Source organism: Phalacrocorax carbo, chromosome 1, assembly GCF_963921805.1.
Source record: "Phalacrocorax carbo chromosome 1, bPhaCar2.1, whole genome shotgun sequence".
NCBI lineage: Eukaryota > Metazoa > Chordata > Aves > Suliformes > Phalacrocoracidae > Phalacrocorax > Phalacrocorax carbo.
Genome location: NC_087513.1, coordinates 127,633,509 through 127,652,933, shown reverse-complemented (window position 1 = coordinate 127,652,933; position 19,425 = coordinate 127,633,509). Strand labels below are relative to the sequence as shown.

General features: G+C 37.8%; 1 protein-coding gene across 1 annotated transcript in view; it reads left to right on the top strand.

The window, feature by feature from the left end:
• Positions 1-19,425, top strand: part of IL1RAPL1 (interleukin 1 receptor accessory protein like 1) — a 772,957-nt gene that overhangs the window by 730,728 nt on the left and 22,804 nt on the right. Inside the window, exons 7-8 of the mRNA XM_064444684.1 lie at positions 11,678-11,810; positions 13,740-13,885. Of these exons, the coding sequence (XP_064300754.1) occupies positions 11,678-11,810; positions 13,740-13,885 (279 nt within the window). The remainder of the gene's footprint in view (positions 1-11,677; positions 11,811-13,739; positions 13,886-19,425) is intronic.

Sequence of the window (19,425 nt, the reverse complement as noted above, 5' to 3'; positions counted from 1 at the left end):
CAAAATAACATTTTAAAAAAATATTTGTTTTTGAAAGAAGGAGAATTTTTAAGGTAGGTCCCCCCACCCCACCCCCACCCCAATTTAACTTCAGATAATTTTTATGACTTCATATAAGATAAGTATGGATTTAAACTCCACTGAGAGTGTACACACTACATCTAGGAATCTTGCTGGATATGTAGTCATGCAATACTTGATGCCTAAGACCATTCATTTTGGACTGTTGTGTAAATAATACTCATTTTCATATGTCTACAATTATAGCATATTTTCAAAGGGATGACATTTAGATGCCAAAGGACTGAAAGTAAGCACTGTACTAAGCACTTTCTAAAAATCCATCATTGTTTTATTACCCAGTAGTTTGTAACAGCACTTACAAATAATTGCATCCATTGCAATTGCAATGCAATCATAAAAATCAAAGGCTATAGCTGCAACAGTATTCTTTAGACCTGATAATGGGCTAGGTAATGCAAGAGTTTCACACAGCTTCTTCTTCTTCCCCAGACCTGGATTAAAACTCCAGCTCCAAGTCACAACTGAAAAGAGGCTTTGCAGACTTACCCTGAGCCTTCATGGACATGTGTTCACATTAAAAAGCCATCACACATCTTGGGGTGACTGGCAGCCTCAACTCTGTGGGGGCAGAGGAGTGGGCGAGCTGTGGGACTGCTGATCAGGGTGGCATCCCACACCTCTGCAGAGAACTGTGCTGTCAGAGGCACCAGCCTGTCACCTCTTTCCTTACAGTTTGTATCATAAATATTGCATAATGAATATTTGTCTGTGTTCCTGTAACCAGCAGCTGTCGCACCTTATATTTCTATTGTCACTCAAACTCTGCTTTTAGTCCTTGATTTGAGACCTGCAAAAACTGTTAAACACAAACAACACTGTAGACAACATTCTGCGTTCCTAGATCTTGAATGGAGCTAGGTGAAATTTTCTTTCACTTTCTTCTGCTTTTAAGAAATGTCACAATTCCTGTGCCTCTCAGATCACCTAGAAATTAAAACAAAAATTACAGTATTGGTGGGCATGCAGCAGGAAGTTGTGTAAACTGATCAGGAAATTCACTATTATGGTAGTTACAAGGATTGATATCCTGCTTGCTGACCTCAGGTATTTGGTTTCAAATACAGGAACCCTAAATCTCTCAGCAGTTTTGCCGGCAGGACCCTGTGCAACTATGGAAATTACAGCTAAAGGAGGATGAGGGTGGACTAGACAAATGAGGTACGCATGGCTGCTGCAAGAAGATAAATCATTTAAACCTTGCTGTTGTCCAGATTTTCCACTACTCAAAAACATCTCCTCTTGACAAACAGGAGCAAGAAACCAAAATAAGGCGATAATTAATTGTTAAATTGATAAATGATTTTATAATTGATTGAGAAGGAAGTTGTTTTGGAAGAATCACATTTTGTGATGCCCAGAACTGCATCAAACACAGATGGGAACATCAGACTCTGCTTCTTCCTGGCCTCCAGCTCGGCCAGGCCATTTTCTTGTTAAAGAGTAATAGCCAACATAAAGCCCTTAGGCAGGTGTAATTTAGGAGTATAAGAACAACTCTCTCACTCTTGCCCATGTAGTGCAAGAACAGCTACTATTTGTGGAGGGGGATGGAGATTACAGGTCTTCACTCATTCAAAAAATCAGAGTAAGAGAAGGCAAGTTTCTGGGGCTGGAGCAATGGGCAGGCCCTGCCATGGGGCAGAAGCTCTTATGCATCTGCTTGTATGCCTGCAGGTCAGAAAGCAGGGTATAGCATCAAGAATTCAAGCTCGCCCCCATTTCTGTATTTTTTTTTCCTTTAATCTCAGGTAACGTATATGCAGTGCTAGCTGGATTCTTCTTATTCCATTGGTGGCATTTGTGCAGCTGCCCTTGCTAAGTGTTGTCGCTCAATATGCAATTACGTAGAGGTATATACTGAAAAAACCCGTGTGCCTTTCACGTAGAGAGGAAGCTGATCAATAACAGTAGATTCCAGCAGTATAGCATATTTGTCACGGGCAAGCAATCAAGTTTTGCCATTTGCATCTTTGTGAATAAGAGGGTTTTCCTTTCATGGATTTTGTTTCAGGAGTCTTTTTGGAAAGTAGACTAACTCACATGCAAGAGGAATAGAAAGATTACATGGTAGTGTAATGACTGCAGTATAAAATTGGAAGAGCTAGTGCTGTTAGAAACAGCATGCATTCACATTTTTATGCAATAGAAATATTTGATGTGTTAGGACTTTTAAATTATATAAACAGACATTAGTCCATGTGATACTTACTTACATGGCAAACATCAGCTATTTCTGAGGATATAATAAGAATTAATACTTTCTCTGTCCATTGCAATATCTTCATGACATAAGGTGGGGGATACCATGATTTAAACCTGGAACACATCTAAACTCTACATATAGAATCCTTTTTCATTCTTTGTTGTTTGTTGTTTTTTTTTTTTTTTAATGTAGAAAAACCCAGGATGAATAAGCATGAAATACCTTCCTAGCCTCAGAGGTTTTACTGCAGTAAAAGAGAAAGTTGGTGTTGATTTTACTTATCTGTTCTATTAGTAATCAACAGATTCTGCTCTTCAGGGTTGCAATTTTCAGTGGTGCTTAATGTCATTCCTGGTGAAAATTTAAATAGAGAGATGGTCTCACATCATTCGAATCAAACTGAAATATTTTGATTCATGCAATAGATGTGTTTTATTTCAATTGTATTTATTCTGTTGTGCCACATTGTTTCATGGGAATTGTCATTTCCCCCATCCACATGCTTGCAGAACCAGCGTGGGTCTTTTCCAAATGACATTTTCCATCATATGGCGTGATCTGACAGAACTGGTTAATTCATTAAAATCTTACAACTGCTGACGTTTCCAGTGTGTGCTGAAGAGTAAAGTTCACCAGAGTAAGATACAGTGTTTCATTCTCTATTGTTTGTTATTTGGAGTCTTGATTCCCTTAATACCCTCCTAGCAGGCGTAGGTGACACTGTGCCTGCTGTTTTCCAAAAGCTCTACTTTTATAAAAAGTCTTGCATATGCAGCCCATCTCTACAGTATTTTTCAGAATACTTCCGCGCCTAAATAATTCCCTAAAACCTACTCAGTCTGTGGTGTGCTTGCTCATGAAGAAAGAACAAAGGGAAGAAAAGACCAGTCAGGCTGACCAATGGAAAATAAGACCGCAACTTATTATTTAGTATGTATGTATGGCCTCAAAGATGAGAATTTGCTATGTGTACTCAGATTATCTAGTGATTTCACAAACACTACAATCCCTCTTTCCAAAGCAGTTAAAGAGCAGGTATTATGAGACATTACAGTAAAACACAGTTTCTAATGCTGTTCATTAAGTGCTATGTCTGAAGAAATCAACTGGCTGAAGAGTCAGGTGCTGAAATAGCCGCAAGAGGTTGAAGAGCCAACAATTTGTATGTAAACTGAATTGCCAAACCTGTTATTGATATTTTTGTTTAAGTGTGATCTGACACAGTATGTTGTTTACTACAGCTCCCCAGAGTTAACCTTGTTTGGAAAAAAGTGTGCGATTTATCATTATCTAGAATCCAGGACAAAGTCTGCGCTTCCCTTGTACAGAAATCGTTGTGCAGTGCACCTGAGAGGGAGGCTGGGAGAAGGTACTGGGGCTGCAGCTGTTTGCCATGATTTATGTGCAGTAGTTTTTGACATGGACTAGCACCCACAAGAGACCAAAGCAAACCCACTACATTCTCTTCAGAAATAACAAGAAAACAGGATTTATAGCAAAACCTCCATGGTGAGAGATTTGAATGTTTTCATCTGTTGGGCCAACACTCTACAGGATAAAAATAAATAAATAAATAAAGGTCAGTTATTTCTACAGCTTGCACAGGTAAACAAAAGCAAAGTGAAAAGGGAGCTGTGTTATTGCAAATGTACTATATTAGAAAATTACTGTGATTGTAGGCATGGGTGGACTGCATTTATCATTACTTTCAAGTAGCTCCTTAGCAAAACAGGTCTAGTGGCAGCTGCCTTCTAACCCAGAGAAGCCGTCTACATCTTACTTTCAGTCTGCTGCTGCTTTGCTTCTAGGGTTTGTATAGGAATGATGAAAATGTTGTGAGAGCTGTTCTTCCTTAATAAATGGAGAAATTATTCCAGCTTTGTAGTTTCTTGGGGCCCAGAGTCATCTACAGAATTACAGGAGGTTACAGTTCTTAATATATTTCTTATAAATAAATATTCTTTACCAGAGAGACACACATTGAGTTATTTTCATTTTCTTGCCTAACCTAACCTCCCTAAAATGTGAAAAGGTAAACAGGAAACCTCTCCTGCTCTTCCTGGAGTTTCCCAAAACATGACCGGGGGCAGCACTTCACAAGGCTAAAGCCACAAGAGGCCGTTCTGGCGGTCAGAAACTGCTGAGGGGCAGTGGCATCCCTGGGTGTGTGACTTACCTGCCTCACTTTCAAGACACAGAGAGAGACCATAAGAAGTATGGTCTCCCATATAGGACTCCTTATGGGAGTCCTTATGGGACTCCTTTATGCAAAGGGAACTTCAGGCTTCTAGCTAAACCTGTTTTCTAACCATGTAGCATCATTAAAATGCAAAAGCCAGAGCACCATAGCCAAAAGCAGTATGGTCAAGAAAGAATCCAGAAACAAAACACTGAATAATATTAAGCTGTGAACGGTGTGGACAGATTTAAAGCTCCCAAGTCATAAGTCTGTAAGAGCTAAAAAACATGTGAAGTTTGACATTCAGAGCCACCTCTTTTTCTTTTTTTTCTATTGCAGGTATTTTGTTACCTCGGATATTTTCTTGTGACTTATATCTAAAAACACCTAAGCTTTTAAAACAGAAATTATTTTTTGATCTGACAGAGAGGGCACAGGAAAAATGTGTTTGAGAAATGCATTTGTCTAAAAAAACCCCATGAGAAAATATGAGTTTTTGGAGTAAAAGTTAAGTCAAGCTTGTAAAACAATTTCAGTGACTTTCCTTTTCTTTAGCAAATCTTGCTTTATGCTTGTGATAGTTGTTGTCTCCCACTCTAGCCTCTACTTCTGAAGAGGAAGGAATGAAAAATACTTGCTGAACAAGTAATTTATCAGCCTGACATTACCATCTATCAAGAGGAGTGGCCTGCTGTTAGGAAAATCAAGATTATTGGTTCAGGGGTTTTGTTACCTCTTGTGAAATGAAGGTTAGTTTAACAATATATGTACCTGAGAGATGTCCTGGGCATTTTGAGCCCAAAGTCCCATACATCACTTCTTTTTCTGCAGTTTGCTGTGGTGGTTGCTGTCTTCATTGACTCTGCCTCTGACAGTCCTGCTGCTAAAGAGCCTATTCAAAGCAGAAGGGATTTGGTTTTCTTTTCCTTCACAACCTATGAAGCAGTCCACTGAAAATTTTTAATACTCTTAGGTTAATCTTAGATCTTACCATGTATGTTTCAGTATAGCACCTTATTAAGTGTTGCAGACTGAAATATCTCAGGGCTAATGGCAGGTAATATGTAAGCATCAACATATAGACACCTCCATTAACTGTCTTGCTGTTGAACTGTAATTCATCAGCTGGAAGCCTTGTAGGGTTAAGGGATTTTTATGTGGCAGTAAATTACTATATGTGGGCAAATAAGTTTAGCCCTATGCTGAAGAGGGCCAGCTTCTAAGTAAAACAAAACAAAAAAAAAAAAAAAAGAAAAACCTAATGAGTAAGAAGCAGACTTTTATTTCCAATTTAAACAAACAAACAAAACTGACCAACCAATAAAAAAAAAACCCAAAACCCAGACATTAAAGGAAGATATTTTTAGCCTCTCCTGTAAATAATGATACCTACAAATTCAGGGAAATTTCAAAAGCTACAATCTTTCTCTGATCTTGTTGCAAATCTTCAGCTAGTTTTGGGGTTTTTTTTGTGTGGGTTTTTTTTTTTGGTGGATGAATGTGTGTGTGTACTCTGGATTTACACATTGATGGCCTGAAGAAATTATTCAATATGTAATTCAGTCCCGTGCAATCAACATTCCACTCCGCAGCATAGCAAAATATGGACAGGTATATTAATGAAGAGATATAGCTGTGTAATCACATTCAGCCACTTTGTATGATGTTTGTATGATAATATTTAGTGGAATGATAATACCCAGCCCTTTCAAACCTACATCCACTGAATTTAAAGTAGAGAGAATTTGCACACTGCTTCTTCAAAATTGTACAAATGCAAGACCTGATGCCTTGCCAAAGACTTCACAACATACCACTCAGTGATGAGACTAGAATTTAGCAGTTCCCAGCTTGCCATTATATTTCACAAAACAGCTTTTTTTTTTTTTTTTGTTTAATTTAGCATAACCTGCTATACGAAACATACAGCAAGACAGTTGCGATCTGGTAAGAGAGTACAAGATATCAAGGTGTGAAAATATGTAAATAAACTGGAGGGCAGCGTAGCAGTAGGTGATGCTTTGTGCAGGCAAGGAAGGAATCAAGAGGAATGTCTGCAATTCATCCTTACTCTAAGGGAAGAATTACAAATCCCTAGAATATGATCATATGATCAAGGCTCAGGACCGAAAAGTATACGGTACCTTATTTTTCTGTTTAGTTTTCTTTTTCTCCCCTTAATCATGTTTACATGAAAGCTTTCAAGAACTGTCTTAGGACGTGAGACTTCTCAGAAAACATGAGCAGCTTCTACCCTCCCTCCCTGCTGGGCTTGGCAGATGACATTGGCAAAACAAGTGGGTCATTGACTTTGTAAGAATTGCCACCTATACATCACACCTAGGAATTTAACAGCTGTTTTATCTCTCCACTTGGAAGACTGGTATTTTACTAGTACGTTTTCTCTACATGAACAGAAAGAACGGTGTGAGAGATTTTGAACGCATCTGCCTTGGCCTTTTATAATTTCATTTTGAAGTGTTAACACTACAAATAAATGACATACTTATAAGTGTAGGTATTGCCTGTGCATTAGTTTTATAAATGGTTTTACATTGTACAGTAAAAGAAAGTTCCATATTTCAGTACACTTAACATTTCCACTCTCTTGGCCCTCCATATTACTAGATGCTGGTCATGATTCTCAAACACTTCCCTTCTATATCTTTGAGAATTCTTCTAAAAAGAGGTTGCAGAAGATGTCTGATAATTATCATTGCTTCCAACAAAGATAGTTGTCTTTCACTGACGAATCTGTTAAATCAAAGGCTAGAATGGGCGACATCACGGTATATGCTAGCTTATATGTCTAATGGTGCAAGTGTAATTTAAACTGGCCATACAAGATGACATTTCACTAACCACAAAACGTTCACTATTGGCTAATTACAACTAGCAGGTTCTTAGCAGGCTGATGTTTTTAATTAGAGCTAATACAATAAGAATTTACTTTCTTTTTTTTTTTTTAATGTTTAGAAGTTAGACAGTGCCCTCTCCTGGATATAGGCTCCTATAGCAGTAGTTTGCAAAGTGCCCCAAAGGTTGCCAATTAGAGAAAATGGACACAAAAACAGTGTGTTGCTCTGCTGAAGGGATTTGTTGGTTTCAAGGAAGTACACTTTGTTGTGGTCTCTCCTTGCATTCTGCTGTACTTGAAAGCATACTGTGTAACGAAAATTGTTCTCAGTTTAGATGGCAAAGAGCTTTTGATTAATTTAGCTTGAACCCAGTTGGCTAGAGTTGACAGTGCAACTTTATCACAGCAAGCAGCAGGAACATGTAGTGCTATATATTCCAGTTTTTACAAAAATTGGCTCAATACAGTAAAAGCATATTCATCTTCAGAAATAAGGGTGATGGGGAAATATGCAGCTGAAACTTAATTTTTAGTGTCTTTATTGCATTACTTTACTGTAAAAATAATTATACTAAGAAGCCAAAAGTGTCATTTTTCTCTTTATCCTTTCTTAAGGGTATTTAATTTCTTTGGTTTGTTTGTGGTTTTGTTGTGTTTTTTGAGGGGGTGTTAATAAAAACCCCAACACTACCAGTTAGATTTACTAATTCTAATCTCATGCCTTTGGACTTTTCCAGGGTCCTTAAAAAGAGCAGTTTACCCGGGACCTAACTTGAGACAGAACGTTCTCAAGAATTTACAACATCTCACAGCAAAGGGACAGACGGAGACAGAGAGAGATATGGATTTCCCTAGTAGCTAATTCAAAATGTGTATCTAAATTCCTTCAAAGGTAGACTATAAAAGTGTAATAATCCAGCATTTACAGAAAATTTACATTAATAGCACAGAAGGCATTACATATCCATCCATCAAACTTTTACAGTTTTCAAATCACTTCTATAATTTTTCTCAGCACAGGAAGCACACAGAGAGGGTTAACTGTGAGTGATTTTATTAATTGGCTGACAGGTTGCTTTGTACATTAGCTTACACAGGAAGCAAAGCAGCTTTTTTATTTATTTACTTAAATATTGCATGCTTTTATAAATATGGAGACTCCCTAAAAACAGACAGCCATGCAGGGCAACCGCTTTGTGCCAAACTCAGCCTCCTCTGACCGCTCACTTCAAAAGTACACTTCTAGGGAAAAAGGCAGCCCATCCTACAGCACGCAGTCACTCACATGAGGGCAGCTCTGGAGCAGAGATCAAGATATGCTCCCAAAATACTCTGTCCACTCAGACAGCTTTTGTTCATTACCTACACGTGCCTGTGCTGTGAGCATCTTCGCTGCACCAGGTGAACTCCACTGTCCTCTGCAAAGAGCTGAGAGCTCTGGAGTAACAGACCTCCTCATTAATGGTCACAGCTTGTCATTAGCTGGTCACTGAATCTTTCTTGATGACCTGAGAATGAACTTCCCACTGGCTTATTGTAAAGACTGGTCAAAGCAGACAGTATAGGTAATTTATAGCTGAGCACCTGGCCTGCTAATGGCCTTTGCGCAGCGACTAATCAACACAGTACTACTAAAAGACATTACATCCTTCCTAATTTATTTCTCAGGTGTAAGTATTTCATGGTGAATGGGAACTTTGGATTCTGTGTTTAAAAATATGTTTACATATTAAGGGAGAAAATCCTTTAAGAATTTAATGAAGAAAAAGGCCCTAATCTTACAAACTCTTATTTTCTAACATTTTTTGCCATTAACAAAATATGTTTATTTTTAAAAAACATGCCTATGCATGTTGATATTCACCTGTAAAAGGCTGAGAGGCCTGCACAGTGCAAAAATCAGCTCACAGTGGGTACCTGTTAGCTACAGGAGCCTGGAGAGCTTTGATGGGTCAGCACCTGTGGTGCCTAATCTCTGTGAATCATGGATAAGTTGGCCAGAAGCTACAGTCCCTCCAGCTGTGATCTTATCAGCTCTTAAAAGCTAAAAAGTTTCAGCCACGCCTTGACTTGGTGGGAAATCTCCAGAAAAAGCCCAAGAAGTGGCAGTGATGCATTAGGTAGCACTCTTCCCTCTAGGACTGGTATATAAAGCCATAGGGTTTATCCCAATATCACAGGAGTATGTTTTTGCTTTAGGTGTGAAGGTACCTTTTCTTGTCTTCAGCGTTATTGTAGTCCACCAGTGCTGTGGTTACTAGGCATGTCATAGCTCTGAACTGGATATTCACAATCCTTGAAGGTTTTGTTAAAAAAAATAAAAAATAAAACAAAAGAGGTAGTTTATATGAGTTATGCAACCCATATAAGAAACTGGCTTTGCATCTTTGAAAATGTCCTGGACACAACCAGGAAGTTTATCATGTTCTATTACAGGTTTTCATGTACTTGACTCACATTAAGCAGTATCCCAATGCTCATCTCATTGCCTTTCAAGACTGCAAAATTCTTTCTCTCCAGTGCCTCCAAAGGGCACTTTTTGAGCTGTGTAGAGATTGAAGAGATGGGTTTCCGGAGAGGTGTCTTGATCATTGCTCCTCAGGGTGTGGAAACAAGAGCTGCAGTTGTCTTCAGGAAGTTTTTGCCCTCTTGCTGAAGATCTTCAGCTTATATTTTGGTAACTTTGCTCTAAATAAGATGACATTAACAAAATGTCTCATTAGTCAGAGATTTTATTTCATACCTTTTGATTATAAATGCGACTCTTCTCTCCATCCCTGTTTCAGGTTCTGGGATACTCCTGTTTTCTCAGCAGGCATTGCTGGCAAAGTGTTTTGCACCAACCAAAAGTTCATGTAATAACTTAAAGCCACTCAGTTCCTAAACAGCTTGTGAAAGCAATATAGATGGTACTTGCCTTGATGTTGCATATTTTAATTACAAACATTTGATTCTGCACCTTTTATGGCATGGATGTGAGAGTTCGAGCCAGGTAGAGGAGTCAGATGCTTTTACAGAAAACCACAAATCTTTTCAGATAAATAAGACATTTATTAAATGATTAAACTTCTTGTTATACAGCAACCTGGATTTGTTATCATACTAAACAGTAAGATGTTCAAATATTAATGTTTGAGAAGGACCAGGTCCTGACCCAAAGCAGTGTATTTTTAAGGAAATTCAGTGAACCAGATGGACTTCTCATGGCCTCTCAGTACAGAATGAAGCAGTGTTAACAGTGCTTTTTATTTTTATTTCTTTTTTCCGGGAGCTGTGGTCAGTCAGCTTTAAAATCCTAAGATCAAAAATTGAAAGTGTAAATAAAATATGAGTTTGGTCTCAGCAGTAATAAACACTCCATGAAAATACTCTCCTCAGAGGGGGAAAAACATCCTTTAAATCACAACACTTCTTTAAATCACTGTGTAATTATCCACTAAACAAATCCATATAGCAGTTTAGAAGGGTTGGTGCATGTTGAGACAAACATCTTTACAGTAGTGAATGGGAGGTCTTTAACTCTGTGGCTGTCCACAGTACAGTTTTATCTGATCTTAACCAACACACAAAACACAGATGAAGTACTGTTTCAATCCCTGTACATGCTCTAGTTGAAACCCCAAAGCGAAGCGGTACTAACACAAGGTAAGACTACGCAATGAAAGTAAACCGAAGTGAAGGCATATTACATGTTTTAATTTTCATTGTAATGATTAAATAAGTAACACTGCACATATATAGAATTTCTGCTCCTTGCGGTGTGTACCTAATGGTTATTCCCACTCATACAGCGAGATGTGTCCCACAAAAGACGGAATGAGTTTACGTCTTCTTTTTTTCAGTTTCAGTGTTCAATACTTTCCAGCAAAGATAACTTAGCAATGAACACACATCTTCCTACGGCTGTCCCTTGGAAATGGTACTCTACAGGAATCTAACAGCCTCATTTCGGAAACCATTGCAAAGCTGAACTAGCACAGATGCGATTGCATGTCTATTTTACCTAACCTTTATCCGTTTTCAGAGACAACATGGAAATCTTTGGTTAAGTTAGTTCTTTTTGAAAAAACAGTCTTTCATTTCCTTACCAAACATAAAACTTAGTGAAGGAATACAAAAGGAATCCTGTTCTTATGTAACATTTAATTTCATTTTTATTGTATTTCTTTTCAGAAAATATATTGAACAACAGTTACAAGACAAGTAGATACTTTTGGACATTTCCAACAGCAGCTGGAAACTGAGGGTCTATACAGATACAAACCTTCTTAAATTAACAAAAGCAACTGATTAAAAAATAAAACATTTTTTACAAATTTTGAAATAACACATTTTCTTACATGTTTTGTAACAGGCGGTTCTGCTAATCTAACCTGCCGAGCTTTCTTTGGATATAGTGGAGATGTCAGTCCTTTAATCTACTGGATGAAAGGGGAGAAGTTTATTGAAGATTTGGATGATAGTCGAGTCTGGGAAAGTGACATCAGGTAAAAGAAAAAGCATTTTGTTTTTTCACTAAATATCTTTTTTTTTTTTTTGATAGCTAATGTAATACTTGTTATCAAAGACTAACTCAGGAACACTTTGGGTCTAAGCCCTGTTTTTGCAACATCCATTCTTTACCTTTTCAACTCCACCAGTAGAGAACAGAAAAATGCATGTCTCAGCCAGATCTGATGTTAGAGAGCTGCAAAAGCAGGATAGCTGCCGGGCAAGTACCATAGCGTAACTGACTGGAATTTGCATAGTGACTTTTTCAAACTGTGGCAATCTACAATGAGAACCATTAAGACAGTTACTAAGATGAAATAAAGAAAAAAAAAAATCAAAGAAAACAGCTCAAAAGAAGCCTTTTAAAACATGGAGCCTTAAATAAATGCTGAAGTCTGGCTTCTGTTTTGGAATGTTTAGATTTCTTTTCTCCAAGGAAAAAAACCATGAGTTTCCTGGGATATTATCTGGCCTGTGAGAGCCAAGCATCCTCTTATGTGGGCTGCTTATATCTGCTGAAATACTTGTTTTAGAGAGGATCTGGCAATTCACATCATGTACTTGTACTGCTCCTAAAAGTGCTGCCTCATTTGGAAATTAAGAAAAAAGTGGGTTTGTATTGTGAATTACATGCTTGACATAGTGTACCAACTCCTACCCAATATGAATTATCTACCTGGATCTGAAGCAATTGCTTTTAATTTATAATTCTGTATGTGTATATGTCACTGTGCCTATCTATCTCAAATAAACCCAGAAATGAAGGCAAATCTAAATGTGCATTACAAAAGAAGCTAAATAATCACAGATGTGTTGTCTACAGTGATTGTCTACAGTAGAACAAAATGAGCTGATTTACACTTCACCTCTTACATAGAAGTTTATTATTTCATCAAAAGCCATGAAGTCACATGCATTTTCAGCTTAACCTTGTAACCAAAGAGAGATAATTCCTTTACCAAGCTCAAGAAGGCTACATGGACATTCAAGGTCATCTCCATGTCCCAGATATAGGCAAAAAAGAAGCATATTTCACCCCAGTGTATTTCAAGTCTATTCTATAAAGCTCAAGACCAATACATTAAATGGCACACAAGAAACAGATCAGCTGTATTTCACATTTAAAGCTTTTTCTAACCCCCTCAGCCAGAGACTTGGCACTCTGAAGGCTGATAAAAAGGTAAGAAGAACCTCCTAACAACTTTCCTGTTTTGTGGAGGGAGAAGCAGGAAGACTGGTTTCCACTTCTTTTGACAGGTGTGACGTGAGGGAGCAGCCTAGAGCAGTTTGTCATTTGCTTTGCTGGGTTTCTAAAACCACCGATGGTCTTGCTAAGAGGTAAAGAAAGCAATGCAAAGACAGGTGGAGTTGTATGCAGCAGGTCTTTTATTTATCATTTGTGTGAATGAGCAGTCTCTGGTATGCCAGTTCCTTCTAGTGATTTATAATACACAGTCAAATTTTATAATACATTCAAGCAACAAATTTTCAGACCCTGGCACAAACACACTCTTTTTGGAAAAGCCTCAGAAAGTGCACAAATAGTGTGTTTGGCCCAGACTCCTAGTGTGACCCTAACCCCCAAAACAACTGTTTTCACTTTTCCCTCTTCTAACATTTCACGACTTCACATAGTACTGATCAGGGTCTCCATCAGAGTGTGCAATAGTATGTTATCAGCATGCACATCATCCTGCTTAAAGAAGACAATTAACTGAAGCTCTCATTAACATTTACAAAGACAAACCTCCTCATTAGAAGTGAGGAAGAAAAGGGCATGATATAATTTAATTAAGATTTCATCAAACCATAGCCAAATTTGAAGCCACAGACATGTGAATTGTAAGTAACACTATTATGTCATGATTAGATAATTCTCTGCTATGATACAAGCAGAATAGCAGTGATGGTTGCTTTTTTCTCAGGGTTCTGAAGGAACATCTTGGGGAACAGGAGGTTTCAATCTCATTGATTCTTGACTCTGTGGAAGAGGCAGACCTGGGCAATTACTCATGCTACGTTGAGAATGGAAATGGACGCCGACATGCCAGTATTCTTCTACATAAAAGGGGTAAATATGCAGCTTTTTGCCATAAAATGATACATTATAGGGGCAGTTTGTAGAGCTTCTTCTGATGTAAGCATGAATTTTGGCATCTTGAAATATTAACAGGTAATGATTATTTTTCCCTGGGTATTTGTACAACTTTCAAAATAAAACAGAGAGGTTGTTGTTAACTATAGCTGTCACAGGGGAAGATACAGTAACACCTTTTAATTAAATTTATATAAAAGATGAATCTAATAATTAATGAGCTTTAAAACTAATAAAGGCTCAACAGGGAAAAAAATAATAGGAAGCCACAGGAAATACAACTGTAATAATTTTAATTTTGATTTTGTAAGAAATAAAATAAAATATTAGAAAAGCTAACAAAAATACATTCCACTTCTGTCAGAAATGCCACCTGCACCCCATGCCAGGGGAGTTCCTGCATAGCCTGACTGTGGACATTTTCCTTCTTACACATTTGTTTAACACCAACATTTCTGGAGTGAAGTATCATGATAGAAACTTCTAAGGACCTTCTTGTTTCTACGCACCACTCACATCCTATGATTCCAGCCTGCCTAATGGCCACAGCCACCTCCCACGGAGATAATTACAGAGAGGTGGAGAATCTCTCACAAAGCGAGGTTTCCAGATCCACTTCGCTCACTTTACCTCCCAGAGGGTGCTCCGCATGCCTCGGCTTGATGTGCCCCACCCTCATGCAGCATCCTGCTGGGTTAAGAGAGCAAAGAATAATCAGGAGCAGTGTCTGTTCTTTGCTGTCATTACTGTGCTTTTTTTGGACTCTTTGTAAAGGTGAGCAAACCAGATTCTTACTGGGGTGCTCAACTACTTGTGGCATCTCTCTTTATACCAAAGCAGTGATGTTTTCCCCAGTTTTAGTCTTGTAGCATGCAAAGCCTGTCTAAGTTTAAAAGGAAGCTGTAAATCAAGATAGTGACTTATTTATTTAAATATATTTTTTCTGTACCTCCAATTAATTGAATAGAACTAATTTGTAGCCATTTTCCTGAACCCTTGTCATTCCTTCTTAAGAGATGCAGATGTAAATAACCAGATGTTCTACTTAGCCTGGCATTTGCCATATTTTCTTGAATTTACTGAGATGGGAAATTAACTTATTAAGTAATTGAACCTCAACAATTTACCAGCTGGTAGTCATATAGTCCTAATTCAGAGACATCTGAACACAGAGCAAGTGCTTAACCCAGCAAACACTGAAACCCAATGGCTTGTCTTTAATAATGAAATTAGTGCATGGAACTCTGAAAAGAAAGAATTTTTAAGGCTTAAAAATACTTAATTAACTGACGTATGTTAAGTCATATGCTGATGTTGAGTCCTTATTTTCCCTTCCATACAAGATGTAGCTCCAAGACTGACAACACAAGTCTTTTCTGTGACCACCAGCTTTTTTAATGGAACAGCGTGCATGCATAAATTTTGCAAGGGTCTATCTTCCTTGCTTCCTTTCTTGGAGAAATCAGAATGTCAAACACACCACCGTAGGTGGCCTCATGATGACATGCTTAAGAGGAAGTAATATCAATATTTAATTACCTTATAAATAGTAAAAATCTAAAAATCACAAAAGCTCCCCCAAATATTTTTTTCCTCTTTAAGTAAGGCTGAATCTGAAATTGTGATTTGGAAACAAAATCTGTTGTGTCCCTGAAAAACAAAAAGTACCTGTTACAAGCCTTCTACATACTTTGCATGTTGACAACTGTTTCAGTGAAATGATAAATTAACCATGACAGATAAAAATTTGAGCTAGTCTCTCAGGTCTCCTAGGAAGAGGAGCTTTGCGCTGCTTGCTTAGTCTCCTGTATATCACCATGACAACATTTCATTTTAGGTTTCCTTGTTTAGATCCACACTTGGTCTCTGCTAGGAATGAGTTAGCTGTTTATTAATTTCTGATTATTGACTCACTTAGAACAATTGGGACCTAACAATTAGGTAAATCTGCTTCCTGAACACCAAGGCATTTGCAGATGTATTAGTTTCAGCTGGTTTTCTAGTCAGTGATCTTTTTTTCCAGCAGTATAAGCCAACAAATATGCTGAATCTGGAATGTTCACTGGATACCTGAAAAAGAAATTATAATCCTTCTTAAACTGTGTATGTGGTACGTTATCACCAGGATCAGAAGGGACAGGAAAGCAGAAATCTGTGTTACTGAACAAAGAGCATTCCTGGGAAAGAGGTATTTAGGGCTAAATGCTGCAGTGGGGATTCAAGTACAAAATCTAAGCCTTTCAAACACCCTTGCAACTGCTGTTTCTCCCTGGTCAATATATTCTCTGTAAACTTAAACTTCCAGGGGGAGCTTTTGGGTGTGTGCAATTACACAGGCTTTGAAAGGGCAAGAAGTTCAGCATCTAAATCACCAGCAAAACCTGGATACATCTTCCTCACATTTCCTGCTGGTCAGCCCAGTAGGGACACACACATTTACCTCGCAGAAAACGCAAGCAGAGTCTGTCTGATGGTGGTCTCCACCACAAACCAACACCTGGCACATTCAGCTAGGGAGAGGAGGCTCCTGCTCTTTCCCTGATGTGGCACTGGAACAGGAAACCCAGACCCTCCCCTTTCCCAAGAGGAACTTTGGGAGGGGAGCAGAACACAGCTTCCCGCTCTCCAGCACAACTTGTGCAGGAAAAGCGAACCTGGTTGGGGTCCATCACTGTTAGAAACCTGAGGCCTCTCACACCTCTCTCTTGTCCAGATGCCAGCGCTTTGCATCTCAGGGAGCTAAACCCCAATTTTCTCCTGAGCTTCTTTTACTTTCTCACTGTCAGTGGAGAAAACCTGTGATCTATGCTTTTGTGCAGCCAGCTAACAATTTTTAGGCTCCTAACTTCCCTCAGATACTGTGCGTAGGGAGCATTTAATTCAGAGCTAAAGGCAGTAGAGCATTTTAAGCATGACAATGCTGATGCTGTTTCATTTTCTGGTCCATTCCTACAAAATTTGTCCAAAATTAATCAGAAAAAGAGAGGGATCAGAACCCAGGAGATTTAACTTTCATTCCCTTCCTCCAGCAGTTGGCCAAATCTCTTTCTATCACCTTTACAATAATCAAGTTATTTTCTCTTTTGTGCGAGGAAAAAAACCCCTACTTGTTATAATCTAAGGCTGATTTTGTTACTTATTGGTGATAGCTATCATCGATCATCTCTACCAGTTACAAGTTAATCTTCAGCCAAGTAGAGGAACCTTTTAGAAATTAATTTTGAGAGTGGTAGTGACAGCAGCTAAGCACAAATTTATTAATGACAGACCACAGATTGCAGATGATATAAGGGGTGGCTCACACACTATAATTCTATTTTTTCACAGGTTTTTAATTCAACCAGACAAGCCTATCGTCTATCAATGTAGTAGATAAAAATATAATGCATAAGGAGAAAGAATGCTCTTTTACAATGTCAGGTATTGAAAAGTATGACTTTCATGCTGGATCAAAACCTTTGTAGTCTCATTCAGTCATATACTATGTTGTAAATACAGGTTGTTAAATAATTATGAGATTATTTTTATGCAAATTCTAGTCTGTATATCTGCAACTAAAACTCTAAGGCAAAAATAATCTCAAATTCTGTCTTGACATTATTTTTTTTGTGCTATTGATATTATTTTAAAAGCTTAATACTGTACCTGTATTTTTCATGGGCAGACACCAGAATAAGAGCAGGTAACATACTTTATGCATTTTTGTCAAAGTATGTGCTTCCATTCTTCCCATTTTCTCAGTGCTGTCTAATTTCTTCTTCTGGGCCTCTTCTATGTTTTGGGTGTTTTTTCCTCTGTCATAAGTGTTCTCAGTGGACATATATGGGTCTTATTGACTAGAAGAGAATGAGGGATGGTTAAAACAAATTTTTTTTTTCTTTTAGGACTAAAAAAGACTTTCACTGAAATAAATTGTTTAGAAGAAGAAATTTATTCTGTTTGAAATTGCCCATGAGAATAACGTTTGAAAAAGAAACAAGTTAATATTTCCTATAGGATATACATCTTGAGGAAACCTACAGATATGTAGGCATCCTTTAAACTCATCATATAGTAATGTATAAACATCATATTAAAACTTCCTGTACAAATTAATAGCAAATTCTGAATAGCAAGTAATTCTGAATCTTCTTCATACAGTTATTAAAAATAATGGAATTGCTGACGAGCTCCTTAAATTACAGTGTCTTTCACATAATAGTGTAAATCTGTTTCATTACTCAAGGACTTGAATAAGTTAAGGTTTTGATCTCATGAGCATTTTCAGTCACTAGGACACGATTTCACACAGTGGTAGTGATGAGTGACAATTAAGACTTAAGAGAGAAAAGAAACTAGTTCTTTTCTAACCTCTGCAAAGAAACCATGGGTGTTATAGCTCTCTTTGCCATAAAGCTTCACGATGCTTCTGAAATTTCTGAATGGGAGCTCATCATGTGAGATATAAAAGCAACGAGTTTTATATTTTAACTTCTGTTAATTAGTCCAAATTGCCTGAGTATTCCAGCAAATCTCTGAGTCTCAGCAGAAGAAAAACTATTGTAAAACTCTGACCCACTGGTCAGTTAAGACCTTACACGTGTATATCTTCCATTGTATAAAGCATTCAGTTTTTATCATGCACTGCGGGAAAAACTTTCCTGAGTTCCTCACCAGGTTTTAGAACTGGAATTGAAATTGGATTTGATGGGAATTGATTTTTCATCCCCCTATGGCCACTGAAGAGGCCTTCAGGTTGTCACTGTGCTGGGCAGTGCAAAGGTTCAGTGCCCAAGAGGTTCATGACATAGGGCCAAAAGTTGAGTATCGCCTCCCTTACTCTCCCAACCCGACCAAAAGTGACTGTTCTTTTTACACTCAATCTCATTTAAAATCAGTAAATTAGTAGAATACTAAAGACTACCACCTGACAGAAACTCTTCATAAGACCTTTTTCTTCACCAGTAAGTTTTTTCTCATCCTTTAGAAAATTGGAATAAGACATTTCCAGTAAAAAGGTTAGTCAGATTACTTGGCATGTGCCTAAATCTAACTTTCCTCTGACAAGGTGTCAAACAAGTTGGTTTGTTTAACAGATTCCTTTTAAAAACAGCTTTTGTACCACTTTTATCATAGTTCTACTTTTTATATAACATAAGTGCAATTCTAACCTTGATTGGCAAGGATGAAAATATTTTAAAATAAAATGTCACAAATTGTTCCCATAATCCATGCAGAGCTAAATTATTCATTAATGCTATCCTCAGAAAAAATGTAAACAGTATGTTTTATGATCTTACATCCTTGGAACTTGGTACTCCATTTTTCCCCACATTTTAACACCTCCCAGTGATTCTTACATTCATTTCTTTCAGAAGATCTAAAAGAAGTAATTGTGTGGGCTGCCTGATTTCTGTAGTGCAATAAGCAAATAGAAGCTCTCCTAATCAGTAAGGTTTTGTGTCATACGCAAATCGCTTGCTTGGGGAAGCTAACCAGAGTTTAATGCAATTCCGCACCATGATGACTTTTTTCCT